We start from the raw sequence: 19,959 nt of genomic DNA on the forward strand, positions 1-19,959 counted from the left end.
AAAAAAAAAAAGAACCCTGGAATCCACTAAAAACCTATTAGTACTAATAAATGAATACTAATGCAGTAATGCAGAGTATAAGAGCAATTAAAAAAAATGGAATTGTTGCTGGGAGGCAATGGTGCATGCCATTAATCTTCCGCACTCAGGAGGCAGAGACAGGCAGATCTTTGTGAGTTCAAGGGCAGCCTGGTCTACAGACTGAGTTCCAGGACAGCCAGAGCTACACAGAGGGGAAAAAAAATGTCTTTTTATACACACTCTAAAAATAAAATTAAGGAAATCCATTTCCAATAAACATCATAAAAATAATGAATTGAACAAACGAAGACTAAAACATACATTCTACACAGTAACACTGAATGAAATTTAAAAACCTTAATAAATGGGAAACAATTCATAGTCACAGATTGAAGACTTACTTGTAAGATTCAGTATTTCTCAAACTGACTTACACATTAAATACAACAGCTATGAAACACTCCTATCTTTTCTAACAGATTCAGGGTGTTGCTAAAACTAATACAGGAATATAAATGACCTATAAAGACAAATTCTTGAAAAACAAGAACAAAGTTAGGACTCATTCCTCTTCTTCAAGCCTACTACAAACCTATAGAAATCAAGCCTATATAGTACTGGTACACAGACACACAGAGATCTAACTTGTCTAACTTGTGATAAAGATGTTATATAAGTCAATAGTAAGGGGACAACTAAATATACATAAAAATATATTCTTACCACATTGCATATACAAGACGGATTACAAATCTAAATGTATTAAATCTTTCTGTTAGTTTCTTAAAAGTACTGCTAAGGCAAACCTGGTGGCTTAAATTGATAGAAATTTGGGCTAGAGAAATGGCTCAGTGCTTAAGAGCGTGTACTGCTCTTGTAGAAGATCCAAGTTTGGATCCCAGCACCCATGTTGGGCAGTTCACAATCACTGATAACTACAGCTAAAGAGGAACCTGAAGCCTAGCCTTTACAAGCATCTTCACTCGTATGTGTACGTACACACACACACACACACACACACACACTTTTTCTCTCTTAGAAAATAAAAATTAATCAGCCAGGCAGTAGTGGTGTAAACCTTTAATCCCAGCACTTGGGAGGAAAAGGCAGGCAGATATCTGTGAGTTCAAGGCCGGCCTGGTCTATACAAAGAGTTCCAGGACAGCCAAGAATGTTACGCAGAGAAACCCTGTCTCAAAAAACAAAACAAAACCTCTTAAAATAAAATAAAAATCAACATTTTATCCTGTCAGTCACGGAGATTAACAATCTCAAATTGACAAGCCCTGAACATGTTAGGGGAAAAATTATCTTCTCCAATGCTTTAGGCATTCCTTGGCTTAGAACTACATCACTGTAAACTTTGCTTCCATCTTCACATGCCATTCTTTCTTACGGTCTGAGCTGCCTCACTGCCACAAGTAGTTTACTGACAAGAGGAACCCAAGAATGGCAGGTTGTTCTATTTCCACCGCCCTCTCCCACCTACAGGGTGGTTTACTGCTTGTTGTAGACTAAGACCTTGTAGGCACTGTGACTGATGGGTTATCTTAGTTCTCTCCAAAGTGTATCTCAGTACTGTTTTCCTTATTCTCATATGAACTTGGAGACATCCTCATCTGGATGTTTATCACTCAAAGGCACATTGACTTGGGGGCCTCTGGTATGAGTGGAAATTTCCTCACCCACAGGCATTCACAAAAGTACAACATCTAAACTATGTTGTCATTTAAGGCCTTGTCACTTATGTCCTATTGGGGCTGATCTACACACACAGGACCTGTACACAACACCAACCAGTATGGTGAAAACCGTGAAGAATGGCAACAACTGTTCCTCCTCCAGACCTGCATGATTGCAATTATTATAGATTCTGGAAAGAATCCTCTAATTCTTTTTTGTTTTGTTAGATTTATTTATTTATTATGTATACAGTGTTCTGCCTGCATTCCTGACTGCACGCCAGAAGAGGGCACCAGATCTCATTACAGATGGTTGTGAGCCACCATGTGGTTGCTGGAAATGGAACTCTGTATATTAGGAAGAGCAGCCAGTGCTCTTAACCTGAGCCATCTCTCCAGACCCTAATTCTTCCTTTTCCTTTCTATTACCTCTTAGGACTTTTTTTTATTAAAAAAAAAAAAAATCTTTTGTTTCATTATGTACTGCTGTTTTTATTATTGTTGCTGTTATTTTCAGTCCTGGAGATTGGACATGCAAGGCTGCTACCACTGCTGTGTTCTCTCTCCAGCCTACCTCTTCTTCCTTTGAGCTAATATTTTTCCTACCTTTTTTTAACTTTGTAGTCAAATTTTTATTTCTTGCTCTTCTCTTTATTTTTCCTTTATCCCTTTTTTCTCTTTACCTGCTCTTTTTCACTCTTTTACTGACTTCACCTTCATAATTTTAATTCCACAGTTTATTGCACATTGTCTTTTCTTTTTCTATGGTTAACAGCGATAGAGCAGTCTCTTTAAGTTTTATTGTATTTCTATATTTGGCTTGCTTGGGTATTGCTGCTGTTACCATCATTGGCTTTCTCCTCTGAATAGTATTGAGAATTAAGTCCTCAAGAAAAGGTTGCTCATTAAGAAGGTCACATATAAAACAGAAGAGATCTCTATCCCAATAGATGCACAAGTATAGCAGAGGAACAATATGAAAAAGAAAGTCAACATAATTCCTATAAAACCACATAAATTTTCCATAACCAATACAAAAATATGGAAATGGTTGGAATGTTAGATTAAAAAGAGCTTTAAGATTTGAATTTTAAAATGATCAAGGACCTCAAAGAAGAGTCAAATAAACAAATGAATGTCAAAGTTAATTTAAGTCTTGGACAAGAAAGTCAACAACCTGGATAATTCAGCAAACACATACATAATGGGAAGGGGAGGGGCTCCTGGTAATGAAAAGCTCAATAATCAAATAAAATACTCAATGGTAAGTATCATCAATAGATTAGAGCAGGTAGAAGAAAGAAAAACAGGGATTGAAGAAATGCTTGAGAATACACACTTTAGACAGCAACAAAGGGAGTAATGTATCATTTACACAACTTTTAAGATCTCTGGGATATAATTAAGAATCAAGAATACAAGTTTTTGGTGTAGAAGAGGAAGCTGTAAAGCTGGGTGTAGTAGGTAGTTGTTCCAGCTTTGACCTGGAAGTACTACCCCCACTGAGGCTTTGTTGACTGTCATGCCTACAAGGCGTGGCCAAGACAGGAGCCCTTAAGACCTGAGATCCGATGTGCCAGCTCTCTTGGTTCCTGGATCCTGGATGCTGGAGGTAGATTGAGCAGAGTTTTCCAGAGAACACCACTGGACTGTGATACACCTTTCCAGGACCCTGTAACCTATCCCTTTACTTGTAAGTTACCCCACAAAATAAACCTCCCTTTTAACTATGTGGAGTTGCCTTAATACTACAACCAATAGTAGTTGTATGGTTATGATGGTACATGCCTGTATTTCCAGCACTTTGGACTCTGAGGTAGGAGGATCACCACAGTGAGTTCTAGGGCAGCCTGAGCTACACAGCAAGATGTAGATGTAACAGTCTTATTAAATAAGAAACACAGAGCCAGTGCAGACTTAAAAGCCCAAGTGTAGCTAAGAGGTGAGACTTAAAACTGCCTTCTTACCCTTCCTGCCGCTGTTGTCCTTCCCCTCAGCAAGAGACCTACTTCCTGTGTATCTGTCTTTTCATTGACTTTCTGTTCTGCCTTCTCATTGGTTGTAAACCCAATCACATGACCTCCTCCTTACTGCCTGTCTATATAGACCTCCAGGTCTTCTGTGGTTGGTATTGAGATTAAAGGTGTGTGTCTCATGCTGGCTGTATCCTTGAACACCCAGCAATCTGCCTGTCATGTCATCAGGATTAAAGGTATGTGCCACCACCACCCGGCTCTTGCTATTGCTTGCTATTAGCTCTGACCCCCAGGCAACTTTATTAACATACAAATAAAATCACATTTCAGTACAAATAAAATATCATATTTTCCCCTTTCTATTTTGATAAAAAGAAAAAAGGAAAAAAGTTATAACTAATATAAGAACTATATACAAAAGTACAATAACTATATACCATGTATCCAAGCAATAAATACCTTAACAATGTCTAGTCCATTTGCATTTGACAAATTCAGACAAAATAATTCCATTATCTATCCTATTTTGGTAAGTCCAAAATGTACCTGATTCACTTTCTATCCTAACTTATATTACTAACAGAACTATCTTATAACGTCTTTCAAATTTATACACTTACTCTTTAGTAAGTTTCTTTTCTGAAATTCTTAACAAGGAAAACTAAAACTATCTAATCTTCAACTATAACTAACTAATCTTCAACTCCCTCAGAGGCCCAAGAAAGAAATAATATTACCTAATAAAAAATAAAAACAGGAAGTGCATGCAGCAGCTTCCAAAAAAATGTGAGTTGACAGAAACAGCCAGCTGCCTGGGCAGTCACCTGAGGTTTCTCCGCAGTATTGGGGCATCATCTTCTGCCTATAGGCTTAGCGTATCTGACAGATTCATTTGTGAAGTAGGATGTACACAAGGTTAACAGTTCAACCTCACATTTGGTGAGAGCAGTCCATGTACCAGAAACAAAGGGAGGAGGGAAAGAGAGGAGGAGAAATTATAGTAGAAAACTCCCTAAATACAAGGAAAGAGACAGCCATCCAAGTATAGGACACATTTAGAATCCTTAATAGAAGTGACCAAAAATCCTCTCCATATTATCTGACAGTTACAATGCCCAGAGCACAACACAAATAATACTGAAAGCTTCAAGGCATAAGTTATGTTCTTCCTACTATGAGCCTATCACAATAACAAAAAAGTTCAACAGAAACCCTAAAGGCTCGAAGAGCATGTACTAATATAGTTCACATCCTGAAAGTAATTGCTAACCTACCTTTGAAAATTGAAGGAGACTTGGATGGTGGTGGCGCACACCTTTCATCCCAGCACTTGGGAGGCAAAGGCAGGCAAATCTGAGTTCAAGGCAAGCATGGTCTACAGAGTGAGTTCCAGGACAGCCAAGGCTACACAGAGAAACCATCTAAAAAAAAAAAAAAAAAAAAAAAAAAAGAGGAGAAATAATGTCCACAATCAGCATAAACCGAAGCAAGTCATGACTACCAAAACAACAGTGTATACTTACAAGAATACTACTACACAAAGAGGAAGACAGACAGCACAATCATGAAAGCTCAAAAGAAAGAAAAATCTCATTAGGAGAACAAATAAATGAGAATTAGTAAAGAATCAAATTCAGTATACTAGCAAACTTCTAAGGTGAATAAGGAGAAATTTTGTACACGCCTTTAATAACCCTAAAGGCAAGGTTTATCTTTCAATTCAAACACACAAACCGGATGTTTGGTTTAAAAAACAAGAGCCAATTGTGTGCAAGAAAATCACCTCACCAGTGCATGCATCTCAAGCAAATATCAGGAGTAGGTTATACGTGTATATTAAAGGCAGACTTTAAACCAAAATTATAAGCAAGAAAATAACTGAGTATTAATGGGAAGCAATTTGTCAAGTTATGACTGTAAATACATATGCACTCATTTTTATCAAACAAGTACTACTTGTGTACATATAACAAGACATGACTTTAATACTCCTCGCTGATGACAGATTATCTAGATTAAAAAAATCAACAAAGAAAACTTTAAGTTAAACTGTATCATAGATCAAATGGATTTAATAACATCTACAGGATATCCCAACCAAGAGTTGCAGAATATATGCTGTTCTTGGATACCCAAGTCACTTTCTCCAAAAATGATTGCATTTAGGACATAACAAATTTTTCCTTAAAACAACAACAACAAAAAAAACATTGGGGAGTGTGCATCTCCTGATGCTGATTACAAAGCCTTCTAGTCCACCTTCTCAAGTTTTTAAAGGTAACAAGCATTCAGACATAGTTGCAATTTCATTGGTAGATACAAAGTTATTTTCCAGACCTTCAGAATGAGTCTTCTGAGTATTTCAGGTGTTCTTTGACAAACTCTTCCTAAATCAAGAAAACTAACCAAGATGGTGCAGAAAATGTCAAGAGAAAACAAGTCTCGGGATTTGCATAGTAACCACCAATCTCCAGAGTATTAACAAATATAAAAATATTGAAATTGGGCTGGAGAGGTGGCTCAGAGGTTAAGAGCCCTGGCTGCTCTTCCAGAGGTCCTGAGTTCAATTCCCAGCAACCACATGGTGGCTCACAACCATCTGTAACAAGATCTGGTGCCCTCTTCTGGCCTGCAGTCATACATGCTGTATACATAATAAATAAATAAATCTTTAAAAAATATATTGAAATAGCTTCTTTTATTTTTCCAAATCAAAACCAAGTGAAACTACATAAAATATACAAACACAGAGAATGAAACCATAATTTTTTGAAGAAATTAAATTAAAAATTTCCTAAACTCAATAAAAATGAAAACATTATTAAAGTGGATGAGATACAGAAAAAAAAAATATGGGTTTAAGCAGGAAACTTACAACTATGGGCGTGCATATCCAAAAAATCCAAACATCACAAAAGAATAACCTAATGATGCATCACATAGTCTGATAAATCCAAAATTAGAAGGAAAGAAAATCAGGGCAGAAATAAATAAAATGGGAACTAAAGCAACAACAGAAAGGACCATGAAAAACAAAGGCTGTCTCTTTGAGAAACTAAGCAAGATTAACAAACTCTCATCTAAACAACCAAAGAGAGAGATGACCCAAATTAACAAAAGTAGAGACCAAAAAAGTAGCTTTACCAAAGACTACCAGTGACACACAAAGGATTGTTGGTAGTGTACTGAAAACTTGTGTTCCATCCAATAAATTGAAAATTCTAGAACAAACTTCTAGATATGTATGACTTACCAAAATTGACACAAGAAGGTATATTAAAAAACAAACAAACAAACTTAAAAGATCAACAGCAAGTAGCATTACAGCAGTAACAACAACAAAAAAATCTCAACAAGGAAAAATCCTCAAGCAGATGAATTCTCAACTCCTCGATGGCTGAATTCTACCAGATCCTTAAAGAACATTAATGCTCCTTAGTCTGTTCCATAAAATAGAAAGGGAAGGAACACTACAAACTCATTCTACTAGTCCAGCACAGATGAGAAAACAGTGAGAACAATGACAAATTACAGACTAATTTCCTTGATTTAAAAAAAAAAAAATTAAGCCAGGCGGTGGTGGCGCACGCCTTTAATCCCAGCACTGGGGAGGCAGAGGCAGGCGGATCTTTGTGAGTTTGAGGCCAGCCTGGTCTACAGAGCAAGATCCAGGAAAGGCGCAAAGCTACACAGAGAAACCCTGTCTCGGAAAACCAAAATAATAATAATAATAATAATAATAATAATAATAATAATAATAATAAAGTATTTGCAGAATAAACTTAAAAATTCACTAAGAGACTAGGATCAGGTCTGTTTCTTTTTAAGGATGTAAGACTATCTCAACATACACAAATCAATAAATGTAAGGTGACAAATACACAAAATTGAGGGCAACCAATTGATCTTAATAGAAACCTAAAAAGCCCATGACAAATCCATGTCCTTTGATAAAAGGCTGTTAGAAACTAGTAATACAAGATCATACCTCAAAATATTAAGATTATTTATAACAAATCTATAGCCAACTTCACACTGAATAAGGAAAAACTGAAAGCATCAGGAATGAGACAGGACTGTCCTTTCTCTACATTCTCATTTACTAAATCTCAGCTGGAGTAATAAGGAAAAAATATGGCAGTGCATGCCTTTAATCCCAGCACTCTGGAGCAGAGACGGGTAGATCTCTTCAAGTTCAAGGCCAGTCTGGTCTATATAGAGTTCCAGGCCTGAGAATCAAAATGTTGAAACTCTCAGATCCTTCTCTACCTGTAGTTGGTAGTTTCTATTCTTTGACTCTGGCAGACTGCCACCCAGCTCTCAAATTATATGGAGGCTTATTCTTTCTTATGAATGCTCAGCCTTAGCTTGGCTTGTTTCTAGCCAGCTTTTCTTAAATTATCTCATCTATCTTTTGCCTCTGGGCTTTTATCTTTCTTTATTTCTGTATATCTTTCTTTACTTCTTACTCCGTGGCTGGCTGTGCACCTGGGTGGCTGGCCCCCTGCATCCTCCTCTTCTCCTTTACTTGTTCCTTGATCTTCCTCTCCCCAGATTTCTCCTTTTATTCTTTCTGCCTGCCATCCCCACCTATCCTTTTTCTTGCTGTTGGAAAAAAGTTCGTGCCTACTGTTACCAACAGAAAACAAAAGTTTCCTTTTACTAACAATTTTTAATTTATTTTGTATGTCTCAGTGTTTCATCTGCATGTATATCTGTGTACCACATGTGTGCCTAGTGCCCTAGGAAGTAAGAAGAGTGTTGTGTACCCTGGGACCGGGGCTAAAGACAGTCATGAGCCGCCATATGGGTTCTGGAAATAGAACCTGAGGGTGCTCGGAATTGAACCTAGGCCCTCTGGAAGAGCAGCCAGTGCTCTTAAACAATGAGCAATCTCTCTAGCCCCTAACAGTATAAAAAATATTTTCATCTACTCATAGGCAGAAAACACAGTAATTATTTCTTATCCCCTTAATTACATACTGGCACAAACCAAGAATGCTGTCTTATTCTGATTACTGAATGGATGAGAACAATTTCCTTTATTTGCTTACTGATGTTCTATCTGCCTTCTTTGTGTATCTTACATGTATACTGCTGGTTGTGTACCTGTGGGTACATGTATGCATATGGAGGCCAGAAGTCAACCTGCAGTGTTATTCTTTAGGAATAAGCCAAGTAGGCTGGGCTGACTTGTAGTGGATAGCCATCCCAGCGTTGGCCTGGAAGTTCCAACCCCCATTGAGGCTTCGGTAATGGTCACGCCCACAAGGCAGGGCGGAGGAGGAAGCGGAAGACCAAGAGGAGGTCTCTCTCTTAGTTCCGGGGCCCTGGACGCTGGAGGTAGACCGAGCAGAGTTCTCCAGAGAACACCACCGTACTGCGCTATACCTTTGCCAGACCCTGCAACCTACCCCTTCATTTGTAAGTTACCCCACAAAATAAACCTCCCTTTTAACTACGTGGAGTGACCGTCGTGAGACAGGTTAGTTTTACCCTACAGATGATGTGTTGTTGCCACACTGACTGGTCAAGAAGCCCTGGGGATTTCTCTGTTTCTGCCTCCCAAGAGCTGGGATTATAAGTATGTGTCATTGTGCCCAGGTTCTTTACATGAGTTCTGGGATCAAACTCAGACCCTCATGCTGATGTGGGTGGCAAGCACTTTACTGATTGAGCCATCTCTTCACCTCTAATTTTATTATCTACACCATGTAGACCCCTCCTCATGTTTAAACGCCTGAAGAACACCCTTACTCACTTCTAGCTTCTATGTACTATGCTTTGCAAGATTATGAAACAAACAAACAAACAAATTATATTACTCCTTATCCCAAATGTGTATAAAGCTTTTGAGTTAGAAGCTATATCAACTACCTTCCAGGTTTAAAATCCTGTGTATACAACCAGATCTTCTCATCCTTCCTCCAAAAAGTATTTCATCTAGCTTAAGTGCTTTTCCTACAAATGGGAAAGGTTAAACTATTTGCATTCCACTTTGTGACTATCATCACTTCTAACAGCTTGTAACATATCAATACATAAATGATTTCTAAAAAGAGCAATTCCCCTTAAATTAGGCAAAATAAACTCAGTTCTTAAAGTCTTTCAGAGGAACTAGATGAGACAATTATTTAGTAGTACAGTACGTCTTCCCTCACAATGCCATCTCATTAACTTGTTCAAGTAGTCTCAAGTTTACATGTGACATTTTAAGGATCAATATTACCACCAAGTACTAAAGGATATTACATAAAAACTGGAACAGTATTACAAATGCTTCAAAATTGTAGTTCCTAAATACTCAAATGCAATGCAAAGACGCAAATGGATTGCTTTTATTTCATGGATTTTATAAACTAAGATGTTCTAAAAATCCACCAGATTCCTAATGCACACAATGACCAAATCACAAAATAATCTTTCCAAAAGTGAAGAGCTAGAACCAAATATGCAGGTATAAAGTGCTACTAGAATAATAAAGAGTAGTGGGAAATTTAGATCTTGAGTTTCATGGTATTAATGATATAAGAATTAGATGATTTAGGCTTTAACTCTGTTGTTATTCAGTTTTGTTTGTTTGTTTTTCTGACAGAACTTTGAGCAGTGAAAGGCTTTGTGGTATTTAACACAGTAACCAAGAGCTACCTCTGGCACTTTTGAAAAGTGACTGGCACAACTAAGAAATTGAGTTTTCTTAATTTAACTAATTTAAAGACTCTATACATGGCTAATGATAACATGTTAGACAGTAAAGTTATTCACTTAATTTGAAATACAAACTATCAACCTATGATACTATTCAAAGTATACCTTAATTTCAATACCAGTTAAAACTATATTGATACCAAATGATACATAGAGCCAGCCATTAGCATAAAGAGAATATTCATTTTTCAGAACTTAAATTTTAACTGGTAGAAAATAATATAATACATATTAAGTTTTTCCCTATTATTTTTGTTAAACCTGTGCTCACTTTCGAAATAGTTTCTCACATGCAAATAACTTTCCCTTCAAATATGTTCAGTATCTCCTATTCAGGAAAATAATGGCACAGTAAGTACTCAGCATTAGTAGGTTCCCAACTACTCCGAAATTTCACAAGTTAATTTCCCTTTTCCTTCAAAGAAAGAAAAACAAAACATTGGGGAGTGTGCATCACCTGATGCTGATTACCAAGTATTATAGTCCACCTTCTCAAGTTTTTAAAGGTAACAAGCATTCAGACATAGTTGCGATTTCATTGATAGATACAAAATTATTTTCCAGACCCTCAGAAGGAGTCTTCTGAGTATTTCAGGTGTTCTTTGACAAGCTCTTCCTAAGTCAAGAAAACTAACCAAGATCGTGCAGAAAATGTCAAGAGAAAACAAGTCCGGGGATTTGCACAGTAACCACCAGTCTCCGGCAGAATCAGTCAAGACTGGTAGGTTTGCTTTCTTCCGCCACCACCTCTCTGCGAGGCAGTGCACTGGACCATGAACCATCCTACGAAGCAAACCCGAGAGCAAGGTCGTGACCCCAGGTCACGGCCGCCAGCACGGCTGCCACTTGGCATCGCAAAGCCACCTGTTAGGCCCGAGCCTCACCTGGCAGGAAAGAGGAGGCGCCTACCCGGCAGCGCGCCGGACGCGAGGGCGGCGAGCGCGGAACCCGCCCCTGTGGTGGCGGCCGCGATTCCCCCGGCAGCACGTGGGTTTCCCGGGGCCAGGGCTGCACTGACAGGCGGACGGCCCGCGGTCCCAGGCTGCAGCCTCGCGCCGTTCCCGGCCCGGGACACCCGCTTCCCTCGCAGCCACCGCGCTGAGCGGGCGCCCGGGCGGCCCACGCCGCTGGTCCGCCCTCCTCCGGCTCCTCGGTGGCGCGATTCCGCTCCGCCGTCCCTCACCTACCTGGTCGCGGAGTTTGAGGAACGCCATGGCGGCCGCCGCCGTTCGGCCACTGCCCGGGGCCGGCGGGTAGGTGGCCGGCTTCGTTGAAGAGAGGAGCGCGGGCAGGGGGCGGCGCCGCCTCCCCGGCCGCCCGCCGCCGCCGCGAGCCCCGCCGGTCCCGCCTCCTCCACCGAGGACTCCCGCCCTCTTTCTTCCTTTCTCCCTCTCTTCTCTCGGCCGCCTCCACACGCAGCCGCTGCCTCCGCCGTCGCCTCACACCCCCTTCCCGAAATACCCCGGCAGCCCCCGCCGCCGCGCCGCTCCAGCCCGCGGCAGCGGCGGCATCCAAACTCCACTCCACAATATTACCACCACCGCCCGCCGCGATTGGCGGGCGCGCGGGGGAGAGGCCAGAGTAAGCCAAGCGCCTATTGGCCACGCCGCCGCGCTCGCTCGCGTCCAGGCCCCGCCTCCCCGCCGAAGGAGGGGCGGGGCACAGGAAGCGGCGACGCGCGGAGCGGGCGGGCCAGGTGGCGGGGCGGCTGGGCGCGCGCCCCGGGCGCGGTGGGCGGAGCCGGGGCGGGAGGTGGGGAGGAACCGAAGCAGGGTACCTACTGGGTAACGGCCCGGGATGGCACGTGGAGGTGGAGCGCATAGGTTCGGCCCAGCCAGGTGTGAATGAAGCAGCCGGAGTGGGTGCAGGGTGGGGGGTGGGGGGCCCTCGGGGCTGGTGCTGCTTCCCTGAGAGTAGCGAGGGCACCGGGGAACCGGGCCCGCACGTGGAGGGAGAATGAGAATGCCTCTGTGGCTTTGGGGGCGAAGTGGTTGCTGGAGACTGCTGGCATGCGGGACGGAAGGGCGTGGTCTTCAAAGCCTGAACAGGTTGTGACCGCCGAGCATTTCTCTCCAAAGCTCCCTTTTCAATCTTGCATGTATTTTTTTCCCTTTCTATATCATCAAAAGGGTTTTGCCTCCCACTCGAGAGGAATCGATTTTTTTTCAAAAAGATATGCAAGATTTCCAATAAATGGCATCCTCGGATGGAGAAGAGAAATGACTCCCTCACCCCGACACACACACCCACGCCAACCCACTGCTAAGAAGAGGCTTTTCTTTCTTAGGCAGCGGCACACTGTTACCATTCCAGGCTTGTGTAGGAGATTGTTGTTCGCCTATGTCTGTCTGCTTGGGCGGCTCCAGCCTCTGGTTAATAAAAGGTACAGATGGTTAGAACACAAACGTGCGGCTTGGTTTAAAAAACAAAAACAAACCTCTTTTCCCTGCATCAGTGTGTCTCTTGGGACAGACTTTTTTTAGAGAATGGATTTGAGCCTAATGGCAGTCTAGAGAAATGCGGATCTGTGCCAGGACTGTCAGTTTATTATAATACTGCACTTAAAAACAACTCTTTAGCCCCATAAGAACAGAAAATATCAAAGTGCAAGATCAAACGAACTGATACTATGAGCCTTCTGATATATCTTAACATAACCATGCCATAATTCTGTTGAAAGAATCTCTTTTCTAAAATATTTTTCACCATATATGAATTTGGTATTTGCTATTTTAAAATGGAGGAATTCTCCTAACTGATGGAAGAGGCTTCAAAGGAGGACAAATGGTTCTTGCTTGGCCTTTCCTTGAGTACCTGATTCCTTTCTCCATCAGCTCTGGAGATGAAATAAGGATTCTGTCACCCCCATCTCTCTTTTATCAGTGCATTGAAGACTGAACGAGTTGATGGTCTGAAAGCCTCAGACTTCTCCAAGACAAAGATGTTGTGACAACCTTACCACAGTACTTTATGATTACGATTTCCCATGTACTACATCCAGTTGTGGACATAAGATTTTATTCTCTTCTATATGTATGCCTGTCTAATAGTGAAAGCTGACTCAGAAGTTGACGGACCTGAACAAACACCCATCCTCAGTAATCTCTCTGGGTTAAAGTTCTGGAGTTTAAAAGCACAACACAGCACAGATTGACTGTGGAGAGTATACAAGTGATTTTGAGGGTATGAATTGAGAGTAGACCAAATGTGCATTTCAGTGTGTTAGGATTGAGCTGATGAAATTTTAATTAAGAGTAACATATGACAATGTTCTATCTCTGTGTTATTGTGGGTGTGATGCTGCTGCAGAGGTGACTTCAGTCCTAGGTGGACTCACTTTTCTCTTTTGAACACTGTTTAACATCTTGTGTCTGTTGCTCACCCTTTAGTTAAAAAGAAAGAAAGTTAAGTTTAATCTTACCCAGCGTGTTCATCTCACACAATCAAGCAGGATAATAGTATGAAAGGCTGTGGAAATTCTGAAGGACCATCCAAATTTAATATTAGTATTTTAACAACTATATAGTTGTTGAGATAGTAATAACTGTTGACTCTGGAAAAAAACAAAAAACTATATAATTAAGCAATAAAATGAAAATACTCGTGTTCAAGTGCAATTAACATTAAAATACATTATTATTCCTTTATAAGTTAAAAATTTAAAGATCTCAGCCGGGCGGTGGTGGTGGTGGTGTGTGTGTGTGTGTGTGTGTGTGTTGTATGAATGTGTGCTTGTGTGCATCCTTGCATCTTTGTGGAGGCCTGACAGGATGTCTTCATCAATTGCTTTGCACCTTATTTTTTCAGACAAAGTCTCTCACTGAACATGGAACACCCTGTTTTGGCTAAACTGTGTGGCCAGCAAGATCTGGAATCCAGTCCTCACACGTGTGTAGCAGACACTTTACCCACTAAGCCATCTCCCAATTCTTAGGTCTCTTTTTCTGTACACCATTGACATTCTCCAGCAACCCTGCTCACACATTGCTTTTCAGTCATAGAGTAGTCAGTATTCCTAACAAGACTGAAGTAAAGACTGACTAGTTGGCTTAAACCCATGAGTCCATGCCTCAGCTATTCACTACTGCCAAGTCTGGGAACTGATGACAGTCTCCATCAGAACTAGTGTCCAAAATAAATGGCACAGATATAATCACCAGGAAAGTTACTGTAAGCTAAGCAGCCACACAAAATCTTATTTCCTAATCTACTATATGTTAGACACTTACTCAGTACCTTCCTTATATTCTTTACCTCATGTAATTTTCAGTAACCTCTTTATATTGCTACCTAAAGAAGCTAACTGTGCCCAGACTCAACCAGCTTACCACTAGCAGGACCTGATGCATAATGCCCTTAACAACCAGAAAAGTGGCCTTTATAGTAGGAAATAGACTATTTCAAGGGTTTTTTTTTTTTTTTGAGCCAGATAATCCCTTCTGCATAAAAATGACTTTTTATGAAGAATCTGAACTACCAAAAGATGCAACACAGGTGTGCCAAAGCAGCGACGGTGAGTTCAGAGCCCCAGAAGATATGATGCGGGGCCAAGTGTGTATCTAAAAGAGTTTAGGAGGGGGACAGAGAGTGAATGAAAGGTAATATACATAAAGATAACGTCTAAGTATTTCAGACTTGAAGGAAAACATGAGGTAAAGGAAGAAACAGAGTCTCAATAGGAGTAACTGAAAAGTGAAGCAGGTAGTAGTGGAAGTCTAGAAAACCAAGCAGGATATGGAAATGCTGCCATTCACACACAGGAAAGCCAAGTTGACCTAGAGGAATGGCAGCCCCCTGGCCAGCAGGTATTTCAGCAACATAAAGATGATGGGAGGACTGAGGATCCATACCTGAAACACTAGCTAAATTATCTTTATTTCGTTTTATTTTTGAGATAGGGTTTCCCTGTGCAGCCCTGGCTGTCTTGGAACTCACTCTGTAGACCAGGCTGGCCTCAAATTCAGAGATCCACCTGCCTCTGCTTCCTGAGTGCTGGATTAACAGTGTGCACCACCACCACCAGGCGTAATTAAACTATCTTTCAAGAGAAAGGGTAAACACATTTAGTTAATGCTTGCCAAAGCTGGCCATATTGGGCTCTCAGTCACCATTGGCATCAGAAGGGGAGAGTTTTTCATGAAGGCCCAATAGGTCTCTGCCATGTTGGGCTGTAGCAGCAGCCACAGGGTGCACACAGCACTCAGGAATCCAAAGAGGAACCTCATTGTCCTGAGGAAAGACATAAACAGAACCCCGTACACACACCAACACCAGATTGGGTCCCTCATGGAGGGGTTTCTTAAAATGAGAACAGTACAGAGTCATTAGGAGAGCTAGAAAAAACAAGTTTGGGATTTTGAAAAAAAAAATTTCATAAACCACACAACAGAACTGACATGATACACTATTTCCATCAAGCATCAATACCAGGAGCTCAACTTTACTTCATTTTCTTCTGCTTTCAACATCAGCAATAATTCTGTCAGAAACTATTTAAGTCATCAAAATGGATGCTATGTGCAGAGCTTGTGTACATCCATTTCTTACATTTCCACTGGTCTTTCTGGTTTGCACAGCCTATGTCATAGGCCTCATGCTAGCTGCAAGAGAAGCAGAAAATGAGAGCTCTGGATTCCATTTTTCTTTCCAACATAACTTATCGATTCTTTGAGAATTTCATATCTTGCATCTCAATTCTGCTCATTTCCCAGTCTCTCCATATCCACCCTTCATCCTTGCAGCATCCCCCGCCTGCAAAAAAGAAAAAAAGAAAAAAATTAAAGCCAAACCAACCAAACAAACCACTTTGCTCCTCAGTCCTTCCTGCCTCTCCAACATCTCTTCATTTGTCTTAGTGTCATTAGAAGTCACTGTGTGTCACTCAGTGTACCCTTTTTTCTTATCTGCTTTACTTGCAAATGTTAATTGCAATGAGTCTGGTTCAAGGACTCTGGTTTCTGGTACACAATCATCACTGGATCCTCACTGAATCTCCTCTGGGACATCCAGCGGCCGTCCTGAGTCATGGAGATCCTTTGGGTATCATTCTGCAGGACCAGTCCCTTCACATGCTCTAGTAGGTCATAGATGGGGTAGATGTTAGGGTAGGTCAACTCAAGGCCCTGGATGTGGGTCTGGGTGGTAGTTGAGCAAGTCAGACCTGGCCACTGTGGCTGCCCCCTCAGGTGAGGGACAGAGCCAGCTCTCGTATACCGTGCCATCAAGACCAGCTCTCCTACACCCATAATGAGGGGGTAGCTCTCTTGCTGCAGTGTCCAGCAAGGGGGAGGGCAGCTTTCCCAGGGCCATTGAAGGGCAGAGCTGGCTCAGCCTGGCCCTTTGATTTCATCATGCATGGTTCCCATGGCCTCCTGTGTTAACATGAGCCATAGACAACACAGAGCCCAGCTGCAGCATGACCATGGACCCAGACATGCCCCTCCACTACAGCTTGGTCCTGGACATTACACTGGGTGGCAGTGTAGGCCACTTAGATTAGTAAAGCCCCTGCAGTAGCATGGCCCTCCAACACCTGCGTGGTCACAGGTGGCAGCCCAGATACTGGGCATCCTTGTGGCCTTTGATGGCAACATGAGTGACAGATGTCAACATAGACCTTGGCTGTGGTAGGACCATGGACTCAGTCATGGCCCTTGGCAGCAGCCTGGGCTGGGTTGTCACCATGATCCTGGGTGGCAAGCAGGCTACTGAAACAAGTCTTTCTCTTTCCTGCCAGCCAGCTCCCAAATAACAACATGGAAACTTCTTATTAATTATGAAAGCTTGGCCTTAGCTTAGGCTTGTCCCACTAGCTCTTATAACTTAAATGAACCCATTTATTTTAATCTACATTCTGTTGTGTGGCCTGTTACCTCATCTCTCCATACTGCCTATGCTGTTTCCTCCACATCTGTCTGGCAATTCTGCCTTTCTTCTTCCCAGAATCCTTTCTGTCTCTGGAAGTCCTGCCTAACCTCTTCCTGCCTGTCTATTGACCATTCAGCTCTCTATTAAACCCATCATAACAATATATCTTCACAGAGTATACAAATATCCCATAACAGGATGCCCGTCTCATCCTACTCCTCACCACCCTCACTTCTTCCATTCTACCTCTTTCCACAGCAGACAACCCATTCTACCTCTTTCCACAGCAGATAACCCATTCCACTTCTTTCTCTCCCATTTCTCCACAACACATTTGCTCATCATAATGACACCCTTCTGCCCAGCTCTAGGTGAGCCTGTGAATGTCTTCAGCCAGCCCAACCCTTCAGGACCCAGGCTGGCCTGTGGGTGACTTCCACTCTCCTGAGCCAAGTCCAGAGTTCTGAATTCTACTCCAGGAAGGTGGAATTTATAACCAGGAATGTCGCGCCCGCCTCAACCAGCAAGGATGACGCAACAACGGGGCTCTTCTTAAAACAGTTTATTCAGGACCTTTGTTAGTTGCGTTGTCTCTCCCCTGGGGCAAGCCTCTCCCAGCACCTAAGTAGGTCTGGGCTACCAACCCCAGACAGCCACATGGGCACTATCCACAGGTCCATGCATATGCCACTGGCACACGATTCCAGCCATAGCCAAATAAGGAGCTGTTTACCACAAAGAGTGCTTGCCATCGGGAAGGCAGAGGGTGGAAGCCAGCGCCATCTTTAGGGTGCGGCTACACGCAGCTCTCTACACAGGAAGTTATCCTACAATAAGACTATTTAACATATATGACAGCCTTCAATATAATAAACGGTTACTAACATGTATGTGGAACATTGGGATGCTATGGAATAATCTTTTTGTACACTGTGAAGATTTGTCACTCTGATTTAGTTTAATAAAAGGCAGATTGGCCAGTAGCCAGGCAGGAATTATAGGCAGGACAACCAAACTAGAAGAATGATGGGAAGAAGGGTGGAATCAGAGGAGATGCCAGCCAGCCATGGAGGAAGCAGAACATGTAGAAAATGAGGTGACAAGCCATGAGCTGAGTGGTAAAGCATAGATAAGAAATATGGTTAATTTAAATGTAAGAGTTAGCTAGTAGCAAGCCTGAGCTATTGACCAAGCATTTATAGTTTATATTAAGTCTCAAGTCAATTATTTGGGAAGTGGCTGCTAGTTATTTGGGAGCAGATGGTTGAGACAGGAAAACTCTGCCTACATTTGGAAATACTCACCAAAATAAGAAAAATAAAATGTAACTTCCAAATCTATACAGGACATATATGGCCTAAAGAAAATTTAATTAATAAATCAAGAAGAGAAAGACAAAGACAGGGAAACATAGTGGGGAGGGCAAATAAACACCAAGACAGATATTTAGTTCAAGATAATGGAAAGAAGTCCAAGTATATAATTAGTCATAATAAAAGTTAATGGGTTACACCTGGTTATAAAAAGTGACATTATATACATCCATGTTCAAGCTCAATTTAAAAAATAATAGCTATGGGTTATTCACATGGTCAAACATGGTCAAAAAAGTTTGGGAAAGGAAAAAGATAAAGAATCACATACCAAGAAAATACTAAACAAAAGATTGCTCATCTAGATATCAGCATCAAATATATGTATCAGAATTTAAGATAAGTATTGATAGAAATAAATAGGTAATATGTTATCGTAGTAAAAGACACAGTTAATTAGTCAAGAAGATACATAGTTGTAGGGATGGTTCGGTGGTTAAGAGCACTCTTTGCAGAGAACCCAAATTCAATCCTTAACATCCATGTTAGGCAGCTTACAAGTGCCTTTAATTCCAGCCCTAAGGGGATCTGATGCCTCTGGCCTCAGCGGGCAACTGCACTCCCAAGCACATACCCACACTCGATAAACACACATAATTAAAGATTTCAAAATCATTAAAAAAAACACACACATGGTTGTGAACTTGTGTGCATTTAGTTACTTAAAGCAAAATTTTATGGAATTGCTTAAGGAAGTTAGCAAAGACAATATCCAAATAACGCACAAACTAACATGAGGGGCTTACACTATTAAGTCACTAGGCTTAACTATGTTATGCTTTCAACCGCTGTGGCAAATCCTTGAGAGAACAATATAGAGGGCAGAGGCTCTCTTTGGGCTCACTGTTTCAGAGGTTTTACCCAGCAGACATCCCACTTTTGACCAGTGACCGCCTGTGTCAACAACAGGCTATTGAGAATAGTTTCATTTACTCCAAGTTTTTCTGAGGGAGACTTTGCATAACTGCTCCCTCTCTGATAATGATGCTGCATCTATGTTTGACATACATGAGCAATACATGTAATAGATTGCATAAGATAAACATTTCATAATTATATACACATATGATATAAACAAAAAATAAACGTTTTGGGAAAATGAAAACAGGGAAAGTTATGCTAATATTAACTGGAGTTATGATTGAATGACAGAGATGAACCATTTGTTTTCTATGTTTTGCACATTTTCTTTAATGAGAAATCTTTATCTTAAAAATTTCTTTACTATATTAAGATTTTGTGTACACTTATATTATTCAATTATTATAGTCACTAGAATAAGGAAAGACAAAACAAATTACTACAATGGAAAAAGAGGGGCTAGACAGCAGA

At 41.2% G+C, this 19,959-nt stretch overlaps 1 protein-coding gene across 1 annotated transcript in view; it reads right to left on the reverse strand.

Moving 5' to 3' along the window:
• The window catches only part of Ankrd28 (ankyrin repeat domain 28), a 153,333-nt gene extending 141,426 nt beyond the window's left edge, over nt 1–11,907 (reverse strand). The window contains exon 1 of the mRNA XM_036176708.1: nt 11,575–11,907. Within this exon, the coding sequence (XP_036032601.1) occupies nt 11,575–11,601 (27 nt within the window). The 5' untranslated portion in view covers nt 11,602–11,907. The remainder of the gene's footprint in view (nt 1–11,574) is intronic.
• Between the last annotated feature and the right edge of the window lie 8,052 nt (nt 11,908–19,959).

The sequence above is a fragment of the Onychomys torridus genome, unplaced genomic scaffold (assembly GCF_903995425.1).
Source record: "Onychomys torridus unplaced genomic scaffold, mOncTor1.1, whole genome shotgun sequence".
Taxonomy (NCBI): domain Eukaryota; kingdom Metazoa; phylum Chordata; class Mammalia; order Rodentia; family Cricetidae; genus Onychomys; species Onychomys torridus.